Source organism: Ciconia boyciana, chromosome 1, assembly GCF_034638445.1.
Source record: "Ciconia boyciana chromosome 1, ASM3463844v1, whole genome shotgun sequence".
Lineage (NCBI taxonomy): Eukaryota > Metazoa > Chordata > Aves > Ciconiiformes > Ciconiidae > Ciconia > Ciconia boyciana.
In genome coordinates, this window is record NC_132934.1 from 143794612 (window position 1) to 143811684 (window position 17073).

The window sequence follows — 17073 nt, forward strand, 5'->3', positions numbered from 1 at the left end:
GTCACCCTCACAGTAAAAAAGTGTTTCCTGATGTTCAAAGGGAACCTCCTGTGTTTCAGTTTGTGCCCATTGCCTCCGGTCCTGCACTGGGCACCACTGAAAAGAGCCTGGCTCCATCCTCTTTGCACTCTCCCTGCACACAAAATACTCCTTCTTGCGAATTAGATATCCTTGCCCTCAGTAGCTGTAACACTGGGGCTTTAACATTTACCCCTACACATATTAATGCTATCACTTTTATTGCCTTTTTAGCCTCCTTTGGTGTCCAAGGCTGTTGAACGCCACTTCTGACAGCTAAAGGCCTGAGATAAATGTTTGTCATCTAGTCTCCAACTAAACATTAGATCCAACTCCAACTAACATTAGATCATCTAGTCTCCAACTAAAAATTAAATCCTACCAACATTTCATTGTTTCCATATGAGATTTTTTTTTTTAATGTTTTTAATAAGCATTAAGAAGTGAACAGTTTTGTTGCACTTCTTTGGCATCCTTAGCGTTCATATCACAGCCTGGAACTGCAGTCTTCCTTTTATACTCTAAATGCTGAAAGAAGAAATCAGCAACGTGTCCTATTGGCATTGCTTCATTTACCACACCAAAGAATTATTGATTGAAGACTGTATTCATTTCAAAAAGCATTACCTCTTTTAAAGCTACAAGATACAGCACAGGATAAAGACTAAATATGTACCTTTCTAACAACATGAACCTTAAGTCATTCTCAAAACCCACCCTGAAATGTTGGAAAGAAATACTGGTTTATGTGCTTTTAGTCAGCTCCTGGCAGTCTGATTGCACTAGTATGTAGCACACAGACATATTTCTTATTTTAAGAAATCTGTTTCATCCTGTTACAATCAAATTGCTTTCAGCAAGCCTGGACACAGATACTGCACCCTTTCAGAGGCCGCAAGGTGTGAGAACATACAGTTCTTCAGAAACACGCTGACCTTCTGGAAGCCACTCTACTGGCAGCCTTGCAGAAGACATTGTATTCAAGGAGTCAGTGGTTGTGGACAGGTCACATCTGCTGTACTGGGCCTCGCACTTAGGGCTTGAGAAGCCTGTATGCTATTAATGTAATCTGTAATTTATAATATCTTTAGGAAAGGTAAGCTGTATGTGGATCAAGGGGTCGAACGTATTGATCCTAACCGGGAGCCCGTTGCACGTTTAGGAGGTAGTGACCCACATCACAGATAAGCTGAGCAGGCGCGGCCCTATGCTGCACCGTGCTGCACGTCCAGGGCGGTCTTCAGGCCCGTGCTGTGCTGCTGACATCCCGCGGCTGCCGGACGAGTGCAGCCAGCTCGCCGTAACAGAGGAGCCTGCAGGCAGCTCCTACTCCATGCCAGCGGTTACGCCACCTGCATGGCCTTGCCTTTATCTAACCGTGCAGCAACAAGTTCTCATGAGAACATCCTTTTTCTTGTGCGAAAATTATATAATAACTCAAATGACCCAAAATGAGGTGCTTCCCTCCATGGACAGGATCTGTACAACGCACTGTGGGAAAATCCAACCGGGCTCCATCTGATGCTGCATGGACATGGGTGCACAAGATTTACTTGAGATTTACAAGATTTACTTGAGATTTACAAGACTTACTGAAGGGACACAAGATTTACTTGCTATCTATATTCCTCTTCTTATTCTGCCTTATCAAAACAGTTATTTTATTAAGCCATTTGTTTCAGGCCTTCCTTACTGAGACCCAGAAAGTACCCCCCACCATCTCTCTCTCACCTCACCCCCCTGCCCCCAGTGTAGAACATTCTCCATAACCCTGCTGGAGCTTCATTCAAAATGTTGCTCTTGCCCCAAACTAAGTTGGTTTGCAATAAGGCTTTTTTGAGGGCTAGAGCATTAGAGGGGAGAAATGTGCAGAATTTGTGGGGAAAAATACATGCACTTATAGCAGCACATGCAGTCCAGGACAACTGGTGGGCAGGTCCCAGGTCCCTTGAGGGGGCCCTAAGAGTAGGCGGGTGGAGGGAGGGAGAGCTGGACCCTGGAGCCAGCAAGGAGCCTGGGGGCATGTTATTGATTCCCAGCGTCCCGTGGTGCTTCTGCAACCACAGCTCCCGTGGTAAGCTCTCTCTTCCCACTCCTCTCCCCTCCATTTGAGGTCTCTTTTGGTGAGGTGCTTCTAGGCAGCACAGCCCCCAGCCTCTGCCTGATCCAGCTGCATACTGGGCTGTTGTTTTCCTAGGCAGAGGTTCCTTACTCTGCTCCTCCACTGTTTTTTCTTGCCTAGTTACTGTTTCTTTTGTTTGTTATATTTGAAGCAGTTTTCCTAGTGCTCAAGGCTGTGCTTCTTCAATGACCAATGACTGTCAGCAGGTTCTTGACGATGCTGGGGCACCTGCCTTCAGCCTGCACCCATGCTTTCGAGGCCTTTGTTATAATGGGGAAGTCTAAGTGTGGGATGACAAACAGCAAGAGACACTGCTATCAAGCTCTGCTTCACACGGTAGTTTCTCAAAACAGCCAGATAAGAAGCCCCACAGGCCAGAGCTGGAGCCTTGTGAGGTCACTGCGAGGCAAAGTTAGTATAAGGCCAGTGGCCCCTCACCAGCAAAGGCAGTCCTCTTCTCACTGAGACACCAGGAATTACTCTTATGGGCAAGAGCAACACCTCTCCCATGCAGAGCCAGGACCCCACCTCACCCAGTCTAATGAAGTGTTGAGAACTGAATTATTATTAGCCCAGACCTAATTACCACTGAAAAAGAAAAGACTGCTGTCACAGAAAAAAATAAATTAAACCAACAAAAATAACGATACATTTCATATTGCTATACACAGATTCCGTAGGGCTATGGCTGGCCCAAGCACCTGGATGCACCAGCAGATGATGGGGCCTTGGAGAGAGGTGTCTTTGGCTCAGCAGGAGAAGACCCACCTGATCTGGAAAGAGCAGAGGTGAGAGTTGGCTGGTGAGGCACAGAGATGAGATGGAAGTAGAGGCCATGGTCATATTCAAGGGAACCACGAATGCATAGGTGCTCATGGGTACCAAGAGCAAGGCTGTGTGCACCTCTCACTGATGCACCTCAGGAGACATTATAGAGCATTCTGGACTTGGGTCCATTGCAGATACACGGAAGGAAACTTCCCAAAGTGGCCTGGAGGGTGGAGAGGCCTCCCTTTGAAAGGTAGCAGCCTTCAGCTTCCAGTCAGCATGTTAACAAGGTAAATTCCCCAGCTCCTCCTGCCCTCTGCTCTTTCATATAATTCCCAGGCCACCAGGCCAAGGCCCTGCTGGAAGCTTCTGTCCTACCAGACAGAGCAGCCTTGGGGCAGCTGCACTCGCCCAGCCCAGCTGGGCACAGCCAGTCTCAGCTCACGGAATAAGTTTCCTGCCTGGTGCATTCAAACGTCTCTTCTTCTGCTCTTGGCTGATTCTCCCCAGCTATGGCCAGGTTTCATTCATTACTCCTAAGTCATACTGGGAGCTAGAAAATTTATCTCAGCCTATATGGCTAAAAACTCCAAGAGAGGGGGAAAGAACTCTGTTGACAAGAGCCATCTGCACCAAACAGAAAACCTCCCACCCCAGCACCATGAAAAGGCCTGAACTTGGAAGCTGCTTTCATTACCCACAAGCAACAAAACACAAGTAACTTGGAAACCTCCACCTTATAGCTTTGTTCCTGTACAATCTTTTTTAATATTAAAATGTCCAATGACAAGCAAAAAACACCGCTGAAAGACCCTGTATATAACAAGGTGTCATCAGAAATGCCTGTTGGACCATGGAAATGGTAGAGCAAACAGGGTTTTAATTTGTCTGCATACAGAAAAGCACTTGTTTCAGGTCTTCTTCACAGTGTTTGTCATTTAGGGAAAAAAAAAAAAAAGAAAAAAAAAGGGGGGCGGGGAGGAAGAGGCTCTGATGAGACCAGCTATGCCTCTGCTTTGTCAAGGCAGATCTTAAGCTCAGAGCACTCTGGGCTTACTCTCCTACTGTGGCACTGACTTGTTCTGTGCCCATAGAGCAATCTTCTCTCTTTGGGTCATGGGAAAAAAGAGAGGCTCTGAAGGCAGAGGAGGTTAAACACACTGTGGAGGAAAAGGCAGGGGGGCAAAGAAGAAGAATAGGAAAATCAGAACTGAGTACATAAATAAATATAGTCTAATGGAAACAGTGCAAGTCCCCTTATTACATTATTTTGTGGTTTCAAAGGTAGGGTGTCTGAAGGTGAATATAGAATTTTAGTATCTTCCTTATGCATACTCCAGTATTTCCTTGGTCATCTAGCATAAGAGAGTAGCCAAGAATGCTTTAGCATCCCCCCAGAAGCTGGACGCTCAAATGCCAACTAGCAGATAAGGAATGAGCAGCCCAAGCTATAGCCAGCTGGAGGTTCTGCTTTGCACAAGCAGTGAAAGCACACTGTGATCATGTGTTGGTGTTCAGCTGCTCTGATACAGCATCACATCTGACCCTTGAAAGTCATTTAAATACCAATGATCTTCAAATTCTGCAGTCACCATTCTGCACTTCATTCGTTTCCATCTGTATTCCAGGTAATGATGGGTCAATCCTGTTCTTTAAAGACCCAGCATCTTTGAACCTTGATACAGCTAAAAGGCGTCTTAGAACCAGGCGTGCATCTTGCCTATACAGGTTGCACCCAAGCCACTCACTGGTAAGTTAATGACATGCAGAGCATGTCGTGAATCAACTCATTGCAAAAGTACTGTATTTAGGGAATTTGTTTTGACAAACCAAAACAGCCTGCTCATGCTTTTTTTCAAGTCAAGGGCAGAATTAACACTGACACCAGCTGAGACAGGAATTCTCTGACTCATCAAGGTTATATGATGTATCAGTTTACATACGCAGCTGCAGCATGCTGACCATGACTGGCCTGTCTACTGGCTCAGGAAACAGTGCAGCCATGTGAGCAACCACCAGTCCACGGGCATGCAACTTTTTTTTGGGAAAAAGCGTATCAGAAAGAGTCCAGACAGGAGTATTGTTTTTTTTCCCCAGCATGCTTCATTGGCTGCTTGGTACAGTCAAGGCAGCAAAATAATTTTTCTGAACATTTGTTTTTTTGGGGTGTGAGGGGAATCAACAAAGACCTGGTCAGCCTCATTTCATTATTTGCGTTCGTGCCTGGCTGCTGCAGGATGTAACACCTCGCTTTGTCTGGAAAGCGAGCAAGCATTCAGAACACATTACTCACAGGCTGCAGCTCCTGGCAAGGTCACCTTCATGCCACATAACTCGCAGGTAGGGAACACTGCACAGTGACTGCAGCTTGTGAGGGAACTCTCCAGAACCACTTGCCCCAACTCTTGCAAGATCCTGTTGATATTTACGGGGCAAGATCCTACTCGGGCATAAACGCGCTACCTGCACAGTAGCTTATGAACTGTGCCCTGTTGCTTTGAAGGATGAGAAGGACCATTACATCCTTGTGATTTGATTTTGATATCGCAAGCCATGACAAAAGGCCAACTTTTCCCTACTGAGGCTACCTTCTACCTATACTCCACCGACAATCAAAGGAGCAGGAGGCTCCTATAGATGGCTACTGAGAAGACTGTCTCAGGCTTCTCTACTATCAATCTTAATGTGCAAATGCAATTAGCTTTCAAGCCACAACTGCAGCGAGTTACTTTCTGGTGCCTTCTCCAAATGTTTCTCACTCCAGTAATCTGTAATTCTGCTTCCAAGAACTAGGTGGGTTATGGCAGGTTGTGCTTGACCAAATGTTTTAAAGCACTAGCAGGAGGCATGCAATAAGGACTTCCCCAGTCCATAACTGAATGACTTGGCTGCATCATTCTCCCTCTCGGCTGTCATCTCAGGGCCTGCCCTGTAAAGAGCATCACTGGGCTCCAGCCAGTCATCAAGCTACAAAATTCTTTTTTGTAAATTAAATCAAATCTAGAGGAAATAAAAAATTAATATCATTTTTCATGCCAAACGCCCCAAGGCTCAGACAGGATTTCTCCTGGAACTCTGAAAAGACTAACCACAAGGAGACATAATTTAGTCTGTTTATACTATATCAATTCCCCAGGAATAAAATTGCAGGTAACAGAGCTCAGCAGAGCGATCAGTTTTATTTTGCAGGAATCCAAGTACAAACTCAGCTTTGCTTTTATCAGATACAGTGTAAAATTGGAAAGAATGAAAAAATCTGAAGCAGACACACTGCCACATTTCTTTTGTGGGTTATTTTTTGTGGAACAGGCATTGATTTCTTTCTCTCTCTTCCAGAGCCAAAGGCAAGCCCTAATCAGGCTGCCAGGTTTACAATCCACACGCATTCGAGGTGTATCATCACTGATTCTCCCAACAATGTATCAGCTTACAAAAAAGTTGGCTGCCTCAACTAAAAGCTAAGTCGATGATTGTCTTCTAAGAAAAGAATATCACATTTCTCCACTTATTCTATCGTGTTAGGTACATAATGGAGGTACCATTATTTCCTTCCTAAAACAGCATCATAGAGTTTTCCAGTCCTCTTGACTTGAACCTCTCCGAAGCCAGCTGCCTCAAGGAGCTGGCTGTACTCTGCTGCTGTTCGCTCTTTTCCTTCTGTCTGCACCAACATATTCATCGAATACAGTTGGGTTTCTAAAGGCCCACTTTTATCTTCATTCAGAAGCGATTCAACCAGCAGCACTCCACCACCTGGTAGAATAAAGATAAATAAAACACACTGAGCTCTGAGAAGATGAGATATTTTTCAGCTGAGTTATTAGATCCTAACCTTTAGTTTCAGGAAGAAGCAGCCTATACATTAAGTCATATTTCAGCATCACAGAAGACAATGAAAGAGCAAAAGAATTGGAGCGTGCCTCTGCCTGGCTACCGAGGTACTGATGTACTGGGTCTGAAGGGGATGCTATGGCTGCGATGGAAATTCCTGCTTCCCCCAGCTGAAACCCACAGGAGCTGAACTTACTGATTTTGTCAAGGACCCAGCTTTGTGGGCAATATTTTCAAAGCTCGAGGGTTCAACATGATGCTTGATGGGATTTTTACTATGACGTATACACCTGTCTGTCTAAACAATTCCCCAAATCCCCAGTTGTTATACCTAAATATGTTATACCTACAAATGAGCCCCTGTGGAGAAGGAGACTAAAACTGGAAGCCAGATAATGAGAACTTAGACCAGGCCCTATTTGGCTCAGCTGCACACAGCTGGTTTAGGAAACCAAAATACTAAACCAAGAAACACCTGCACTGAAACTCTGCCACCTATTGCGCATCGAGACTGGTGTGCTTCACATAACTGATGGGCGAGACGGGCGAGCTCACACCTACCAGGTTTGCAAGCCTTGTGGACTTTTGCCAGCAGCTGCCTGCATTTGTCATCATCCCAATCGTGCAGTATCTTGGATAAAATATACAGTTCAGCTTCTGGAATTGAATCATTAAAGAAGTCTCCTGTAAAGCAAGAATACATGTATTACACAAAACCCCCAAAACACAGAGGGCTGAGTTAAGCAAATATTTTCAGTTCTGTCCAGTTCTAAAGACTCTGGGCTTGCCATATCCATCACCCACATCAGACAGCAACAGAGTTACCAGGTAACAGTCTTCTGTGGCACTGCATAGGGGCTTTTGGTTTTGTTCAGTCTCAGGAAGGTCTGAAATGTTTAAAAGCAGCAGCTCATCTGAAACAGCCTTTGATGCACAGGAAAGCATTTAAGTAAGTTTTCTCCAATGATAGGAATTCAGACTCATAAAGTGTTAAGAAGAGGAGACAGTTTCTCATGGTTTCTGTCATGGAAAAAAGGAAAGAATTTTCCCTTATCTAAGCAAATTTTCAAAGACCTTCAGTAACCACAGAGCTACATCATAAATCCATAAGGAAAAAATACACATCTCTCACCTCCTAGCACTAGCTTCATCATCATGCCTTTTGTTTAGCACCTGGTGTACTGCATTCAGTTTTTTCTCTCTGCATCTTACTTTGTCATTTCCACTCCTGTTCCTTTGCACCACTGGCACACATAATATTTCCTGTGTTTCTCCATCTTTGTTTTTATATACTCCCTTCCTTCCTCAAGACTTCTTTCCTCTCTCTGAGCTTCAAGCAATATTAAGTCATTCCAACACTTTGAAGGCTTGTGTAAACATTAAAAATTAAATCTCCCTACACTCATTTTCATCACAGATGGTGCAAAGACCATGCAAGATCTATGGGGACTGCGCAAGAGGAATAGGGGCTAGCTCACCCACATTCAAAGCCTGAAATATCTTAGGACTTGAAAGTCAATCAGTTGTGACCAGAGAAGGAAAACCCCTTGCTCAGAGTAGGCCTGGCAGCCCCCACATCTGCCAGGAGGTCTGCACAGGAGAAAAGGGAGTGTTAGGAAGATTTATAACACGGTATGGCAGTTTTTCAAAATTGACGGACTTTTTTTTTGTTAAAGTACCCTTGTTCCGAAGAAATCAAATAGTTCTGTTCAGGAGTAAAGAGCTTCTGGGTTGCTGAATAACCAAGTCGTGTCTCTGAGAGAAGGTAGCTGCAGGTGCACAACTGGGACAGCCCTGCCGTAGCAATGAATTGCAGACCTGGGCTGGGGAAGCTGCAGTCTGGGATGCTCTGTCCACATAAGGGGCAGCTGGAGACCTGAGCCTCCAGTATGGTACCTCTGAGCAGGGACAAGGGGCTCAGGAGCAACAGCTGTGACAACACTACACTGCTGTCCGCACCTACCTTCATGGAAAGCGATCCGATGCTCCTCAGGGGGAATCAATTGCTCTTTGGCCACTTGCACGACTTTTGGCAGGTCATAAATTGTGACCATGGAATTTGGGTACAAAGAAACACACTCCTGCGCCAAAGCTCCTCCACCTCCTTTGGGAAGAGCAAAAGAAGGTCAGCACTGACACAAAACCGATCTGTTCAGCAACACCCCCATGAAGTGATGCAGGCAACAGTGCATTCAGCCTCATGGCAGCTGGCAAGATACATTTGCTCCCCACGTGTTGCTGAAAGGGTAGAGGAGGGACAGGAGAGGCCACTGTCTCCATTTGCTCTGCAGGAAGCCCCCATGGCCCCAGCACCCAGCCTGTGGGGTCAGCCCCAGCCCTTACAGCTCTTGTGTACCCCCTCACCCAGACCCAGCTGTGGATGCTAGAAGGTGGGAAACGAAAAACAGAGCCACTAAACCAGGCAATGGGGAAGCAGCGATGGAGCCTGCGAGAGAGCCTCACCCGTCCCATGAATCCTGGCAATGCTCAGCAGCACTGGGACAGCAGGGCACTGCCGGGTAAAAGGCTGCAAACAATATCTCAATGACACTGACTGAAGGAGAGGAGGAAGGAATCTGGCACCGGAAGAATGTATCAAGCAAGGCAAGAAAAAATGCCAAACCTGCCATGTAAACAAGGGGATGGGCCACTGCTCAAACACATGAGGCTCTATAGAGAAAAGCATTCAGCTTCCTAATGCTCTCACCACTCTCACATTTCCCTATTTAACCCAACCAAATCAGTAAAACGCTCCCTTTATTGCTGAGATATGTCCTACTTTCCATTACTGTACCCGTCATATAACATAGGAGTTATTTTTCTTTTCAGAGCTTGTAAAAGAAGACAGTTCAGAGGCTTGCTAAAGAAGATCCACTGACGCTCACCTCCCAGGTCATAGATTTGCGTGAACGGGGAAAGGTCAAATGCAGCAAGAACATCTCTGCCACATATACTCCATACTGAGTTCTGGCCAGCCAGGAATTTCAGCATTTCTTCTTCTGATCTAGTAATGCAAACAGACACAGCACGTAGAAAAGGTAGCTTACAATATCCTTGGTGATTCCTATCATATAACAGTTATTACAAGTTTTAGTTTAAACACTAATCTCTGTTTTTATTGACACTGAATACATTCTCTTTGCATATAAACCTACCTTGAGTCTTACTGTAGCAGAAGGGTACAGCTACGCATTCATGCATTTCAATAGGGAATTAAGACTAGCAAAGTCCAACAGTGTATTTCTCAGGCTTCCAAGGGATTTTTTTTCCTTCAAGCTACCATTGCCTCTGTGCCACAGACCTGTGATACGTTTTTCAGAATAGGAAATCATATACTTGTATTCAAAATATCAGACAGTGTCCCAGTAATGGATATTGTTGAGAAAGGAAAACACTGCATGATGGTTCTGATGACTGGGATTCTCACATCATCATATTTAATTGTCCTGAGCCATAATTAAAAACATTAATTTTAACTACAATAATAAGAATAAAATTTCTATAAATATACTAATGATTACCTGTACATTGCTCCAAAAGGGTCTTTAGATGAAATGCCAAAAGCTCTTTCATATTGGTTTCTTCCTTCTCTAAAATAGCAACCAAAAAAGCATATGAGTGTGGATTTCTTTTTCTTTCACCCAAACACACCTCGGAGCTGTAGTTTTAGCTAGTTAATCACTGTGGAAGGTGCTCAACTTTGTACAGAATATATGCCAGCCTGTTTGTAATGGCTGTAAAGGCACCCTCACTTGCCACCCCAAAATATGCTGATATATTTCTCAACCTTTCACAAGAATGACTGGTTCTTTTCAAGGCCAGGTTGGACAGAGCTTTGAGCAACCTGCTCTAGTGGAAGGTACGTCTGCCCATGGCAGGGGGGTTGGAACTAGATGAACTTTAATGTCCCTTCCAACTCAAACCATTCTGTGATTCTATGATTTATGGGAACACATCTCAGGTCAAGGTGCGAGAGTGGTACAATCATCACCATCACACACACCATGTTTGATCATCAGTTGCAAAGACTGGAACAAGTGAGGCTCCAGCCTCATACTAAACTACTCCTATATACCTTTGCAACAGAAGTATCCTTAGCCACCATGACTCATCATTTACTTTGTTGATGCCTCCCCAAGTAAGAGCCACTGTAATGATCAAGTGCTTTCCTGAAGGTCAAACACAGAAATCTGATTCCTAGATCATCTCTACCATCAGAAGAAAAAGGAAAACAAGAACATGCAAAAATAGAAAACAAGAAAAAAAAAAAAAAGAACACATATTGGCTGTGTTAACAGCCAGAATGATCTGTTGGATTTTCTTTCTGAGAACCAGTCAGCATCTTCATTGTGCCCTTCCCCAGAAACATGCCACTCCGGCAGCAGCCACACAGATGCTGCAAAGCAGTCTGCAACAGACAGCGTACAACACTCCTTACCTCACAGCATCGGCCAGGTAATGCCAGCACAAGTAGACTGTATTGGAGTAATACATCATAATATGATACTGAGACTTAGGACTTGATTTTGTAAGGTAGATGTTGGAAATTTCTGTGTTTCTGTAGAGGGCTAAAGAGTGAAATAAATATATTTACTAACATGTATGATATACCACCTCACCAAGCCTATCATACAACATGGTACTTATCACCAGAAGATGTCTATATGACCAAAGACACTAACACATTGCTTCTACAATCAATCCTTCCACTGCAATGAGAAGTGGGTGAGGGTTGCTGAAAATGTGTTGCCCCATTCAATGTGAGTAAATGCTATCTACCTACACTTACTCCAGCACCAAACGTTTCTTTCAAGAACAGCAAGAGGAATGCCTTATGAGTGTCATCATTTACCTATAGGCTTCTACTATCAGAGGAAGATTTTGGTATGCTCTATTTAAATGAGAAGACCTTGCAGACAAGTCTTTTTTTCCAATGAACAAGGTCAGCAAGTGAGAGACAAGTCCCCAAAACATTATGCCAACCACACCTGCCTTCTCTCAGTTCACTAGGGCAGGACCATCTGCAGACCAGATAAATGCCCAAAAGGGCTCACAGAAATCTCTCCTGCTTCCTCCAATGCATCTACAGTGGCACCACTCACCCATGGGACTGGCATACAAAAGGAATATAAAAGATAGATCCTGCTTCCCCTAAACTCATTGGGCAACTGTCCTGGTTTCAGCTGGGATAGAGTTAATTTTCTTCCTAGTAGCTGGTGTAGTGCTGTGTTTTGGATTTAGGATGAGAATGATGTTGATAACACACTGATGGTTTAGTTGTTGCTAAGTAATGCTTATACTAAGTCAAGGACTTTTCAGCTTCCCATGCTTTGCCAGGTGCACAAGAAGCTGGGAGGGGGCACAGCCAGGACAGCTGACCCCAACTGGCCAAAGGGATATTCCATACTGTATGATGTTATGCTCAGTATAGAAACTGGGGGGGGGGGGAGAGTTGGCCAGGGGGGGTAGCGATCGCTGCTCGGGGATGGGCTGGGCATTGGTCAGTGAGTGGTGAGCAGTTGCATCACTTGGGGGTTTTTCCCTGGGTGTCTCTCTCTCTCCCTCACCCTTACAATTTATTATTTTATTTTATTTCAATTATTAAACTGTTCTTATCTCAGCCCACAAGTTTTCTTACTTCTGCTTTTCAGATTCTCTCCCCCATCCCACTGGGGCGGGGGGGGGGGGGAGGGGAAGGATGAGCAAGCAGCTGTGTGGTGCTCAGTTGCCAGCTGAAGCTAAACCACGACAGCAACTACTGCAAACTACTAAAACATGGCAAGGCAACACAAACACAAGCTAGGGCAGGAGACACAACTTGTAAGACTCTGGTTAGTCCTGACCAGTTGTCTGATGGCCACAGATCCCTTCTGACCATGTGGACTCAACGTCTGTGATGCAAGAGCAAGCTTACATCACCTCTCAGTTCAGATCAGCAACCGAACAAAATACTTCACTCAGTGGTAAAGCCCCAAAGAAAAATCAAAACTTGTTTTTAAATCATGCTGTTGCCCATGCACCCTGGCATTTTGTTTTAAGGTTTAAAATCATGCCCACACCTCAGAGTTTTCTTGAGACCAGCTCTGCAGATACTCTGAATATCTTCTCCAAGGTCACTTGAAGCGCTTGCACAAAGAAGTTTAGGGATATAGAGCCCTTCACCTGGGTTTTACTTTACACCTTTAATCATGCTGACATTTGCTGCTTCTCTTTCAGCTGAAGAGGGGATGGTGTTCTTGAGTAATTCTCTCCTCCTTCCAGCTACCATAACTGGCCTAACACTAGATATCACCTCTCCCCACACACCTCGCCTCACTTTCAAAACTATGAGAGGTTTAAGTCTTTTAGTTTCTTCCCCTTCTTCTGCCTTTATTACCTCCTTCTTGTGTCAGCTCTACTGCCAAGAGCTTCAATCCCACACAGGCATCCAGCAGTCTTTCCATCCCTGTGGTGCTGGTACCCAAGTGCGCAGCAATGGCATCTGAAGACAGAGGCTCTCCTGACTCCAGCAGGAGATCAAACACCCCCAGCTCACAGGCAGTGAACATAACCTGGGGGTAAGGAAAGGTGGGAGCAAGGGATCAGGTGAAAGCACCAAAGCCTATTGCATTTCTAAAGCTGCTTTTCTGGGGAAAATATACACAGGATAATATTTTTTTCATGTAAAATCATATTTCATATAGACAAGTCCAGTGACTAAACTGAAGTTTCTCTGAAGACCAATAATACCATACAGTGCTTGTAGCGCACCTTTTTAAATTTCTTTTCCTTTTCTGGCGAAGCCAGCCAATGTTTTTGGCTCACAAAGGTTCACATTTAGAGACCAGGTTTTACATGTGAATGTTCCTACCTCTTCCTTAGTTTCAGAGCACATTCTCACAGTCTCTCTTGCTTTTTGCCTGAAGAGCACAAAGGCAAGACTGCGTGGTGGTGGGTTTTTCTGTAGTTGTTTCTGTTCTTTAACTAAGGATCTAATGTATGCTCCAGTGAACCCTGGAGACTCTTCCGTCCTTGCAGCAGGGGGGAATATCCCACTCTATGGACCCTATTTTCAGGGACTGACATGCATGACTAGAGTGGTCTCCCTGAGACAGTGAGGTTCCTCTCAGCCAAAAGGAGTGTCTCATTCGGGCCAGCAGAATTGCCTTGTCTTTTCATAGAGGAGGAAGGTGAGTAACATCTCCAGGAACAATCCTCAACCTTCAGACAGGCACATGTAACCATACATAAGAAAAACATCCTTCTTTAGCTGTACACAGTCAAGTTTACAAGTATTAGCCTATTTCTCTGGCCACACAAACATTCCTAAAACAGTAACAAAGGCATCAACTCAGCTGACTGCCTGTATCTACAATGATTTGATAATGTCCACGGAAAGCTCCTTTTACCCTCAGTAAGAACATGGTTTAATCAACGTTGAGATTGTTTCTCAAAAACATAGTACCAGTGTTGATTTGGAAAGCATTGGGCACTCCTCTTTCTCACCAAGCAAAAGGATTTTTCATTATCCGTTTTCCCTCTCTTTACTTTCAGCTCTGCCTTTTAGGAACCTTTGGATGCAGCAGTATTTGCACAACCCAAAGAGCATTCCTTCCATTAGCATGTTGGCCAGAGGTGCAGCAAGAGACACTAGCAAAGGTAACTAAATAGTAAATGAGGAAAAAATCTCCACTGCACTGGATATTATAATTTTATGCCCATGTGACTACATACACAGAAAGGCAAGTAACATCAGGAAACAATACGGAAAGTGGAACTACTAGTTCTACCTTTGTGCCTTAATCAAATGCTGTTTGGAAAAACAGTCATTATACCAGACTCTTTCTTTCACCTGAAAAGAGGCAATACACAGTTGTTCTCAAGCTCAGCCTTCTGCATAATACATACAGACAAACCATGGGAGAGGGAAGGAAATTCTTTGAGAAGATATTTGAAAAATCTTCTTCTTTGCATGGTTTAACAAAGAGAGGAAAAGGAAATTCAAGTCAGCTGTTTCTCAGACTCCAAAAATGAAAAGTGGGAAGAAATCCCACCACCGAAGGAACCTTCCACATTTGAGGCACTCAGACAGCAAGCGGTCAGCTATAAACCCCTGTGTTTTTTATAAAGCCTCTTGCAGAGACAAGGTCTGCTCATCCAAGCCCCCAAAGCTCAGAGGGGTCTCAATAAATGCTAAGTATATCCTGAGGGGTCAGGCAATTTTCAAATCTTTTTTCTTTCCAAATTTCCTTCCTGCCTAGATGAGCAGACAGGATGCTTTCGTATGAGATGGTTTTGGTTCCACTTACATTCAGGACCTAAAGTGAGATCCTTGAATATTTCTGTCTGCATACTCTTAGACACCTATCAAAGACTGAGTTATATTTCTTACCTTTGAGACCAAAAATCCACTGTTGTATTGCAAGATGACTTGAGGATAGTCAAGGTCTTCTGTGGAATCCATCTTCTTTCTGGACTGAGGCACAGATTCTCTGGTCCTCTTAATTTAAATAAGCTGCTTTCCACCAGGCACTGAGCACACCAGCTGATCCACTTAATCTTATTGCTTCTGAGAAACACACTGGTTACAAAACGTGTTAGCTAAGTTATTTGACTTCAGTGGGTCTTTCTATCAGGTTCAGCTGTTTCTTTGGATCTTCCATCATCAAGTATAAGGCTAAAGAAGCAGCACGGATTAAAGCTTTTATTGTCAGTTCAGCAGTTGGTTAACACGCTGGTACTTCAGAAGCACTTGAAAGCTTGTAACAAGCAAAACAGAAATCAGCACAGAACAGCATCAAGAACCTGAATTCAGTGTGATGCACCAGGATTTCATAAACCAAAGTGGAGTGTTACTCAGGGCTTGTTTAAAAGCAGCTCCACTTCATTGGGCTGGCATTTTGTTGCTGGAAGACTTCCCAAGAACAGAAATCCTTACATATGTCAGTCAGCCCAATGACATGACCCCAGAGGAAAGAAGACAATTTGTCAACACAATTCTTCAAGTGAAATGTGGACATTCCCAGGGGTCTGAGAGTGAAGGAATATCAGCTCAGCTCAAAGCAGTCACAGCATACTCCTCACCAAGCCTGGCATCTCCCACGGCCCTAATTCTACTCACCCCTCACTCAAGCGTATGCACAGCGCTTACCTTCACCATGCTGAAACAGAGACTTGTTCAGCCTCAGGCTCCGGGTCACATACCCAGGGCCTCAGACCTTACCCACGCAAGGAAAATGACTGGCATAACTACTACATAGCAGACAAGAGCTGCCGAGGAAATAATCTAAGAGCAGAGTCCACACAAGGAGCTGAAGGAGAAGAAAGCACCCCACCACAGTCTGCGCCTGGAATAATTCCCACCCAGGTGTGGAAAACCCAGGTGTGCTTCCCTGGCCTGGTTTGCAAGTCATGCCCATGGAAAGGATAAAAGAAACATGTAGCCAGAGGGGAGCCGAAACTTTTTATGATGGGCACAGGTCCAGGTGACCCTGGGGCTGGCTGTAGGGTACACCCGCTCCCTAAGTGCAGAAGCAGCCAGTCCGAAGAGAAGCTGTAAGAGTCTGTTTGTTGTGATGCTTTGCCGCAGCGACTAGTTTGCTCTGACAATGATCACTCAGGTGAAGTCTACAAGGAATTAAATCTACTCACGTTCCTTTTCCGTATTTTGCAGGTCCCCCCACATACTGGCTTAGAAAGCAAAGCCTGTTTGATAGCAGCACCACAGCAAGGTTGTCCTGCTTGCACTTTGCCATGTTTTGGCAGAGCAGGGTGCTGAGGGATGACAAAACGTTCTACGTTGTCCAGCTGGCTGCCACAGTCTTCCTCCCCTTCTCTGCAAAACTAACCAGGGGCATGCAGAAAGTCCTTGGGAAGAAACAATGAAATGACTGCCAAGTGCCAGATGTGGCATGGGTTTCAACTTCACATAGAACATACCTCACAGGTCTTTCATCAGAAAATTAAAACCCTGGATTAGTTTCCCGAAACCTCTCTGCCCCACTGTCCACTGCTCCAGCTTGTAAATGCCTGCCATATCGCCCATCTTGCCTTTTTGGCCAGACGCTGCAACTCTCAGGTGAGAAAAGACCCTTTCCATCAAGAAAAGACTCACAGTTTTTATATCACACATTTAGTGACCCTTCATGCAACAACATTAAATGAGACCTGACTTACGTAACACAGTGATGGCAAAATGTTACAAAATAGCATTTTTTTCAGTGGTAGCTTTCTCCATGCTTCAGCAATTAAGTTAATGGGCAAAACTTGAACAATACAGTGATCAACATGCAGATCCACATTTTGTGTACATTAGCTTGATGTATGTTTAAAGACTGCACTTTACAACTTTGTCC

General features: G+C 44.5%; 1 protein-coding gene across 1 annotated transcript; it reads right to left on the reverse strand.

The window, feature by feature from the left end:
- Positions 1–6100: 6100 nt before the first annotated feature.
- ASMT (acetylserotonin O-methyltransferase) lies at positions 6101–16069 on the reverse strand. Its single transcript, XM_072849552.1, has 8 exons — positions 15111–16069; positions 13116–13290; positions 11178–11307; positions 10261–10329; positions 9625–9743; positions 8703–8843; positions 7301–7423; positions 6101–6661 (listed from the first exon to the last, which is right to left on the reverse strand). Exons 1-8 carry the CDS (start codon positions 15180–15182, stop codon positions 6450–6452), a joined length of 1041 nt encoding a protein of 346 aa, XP_072705653.1. The 5' UTR covers positions 15183–16069; the 3' UTR covers positions 6101–6449.
- Positions 16070–17073: the final 1004 nt, after the last annotated feature.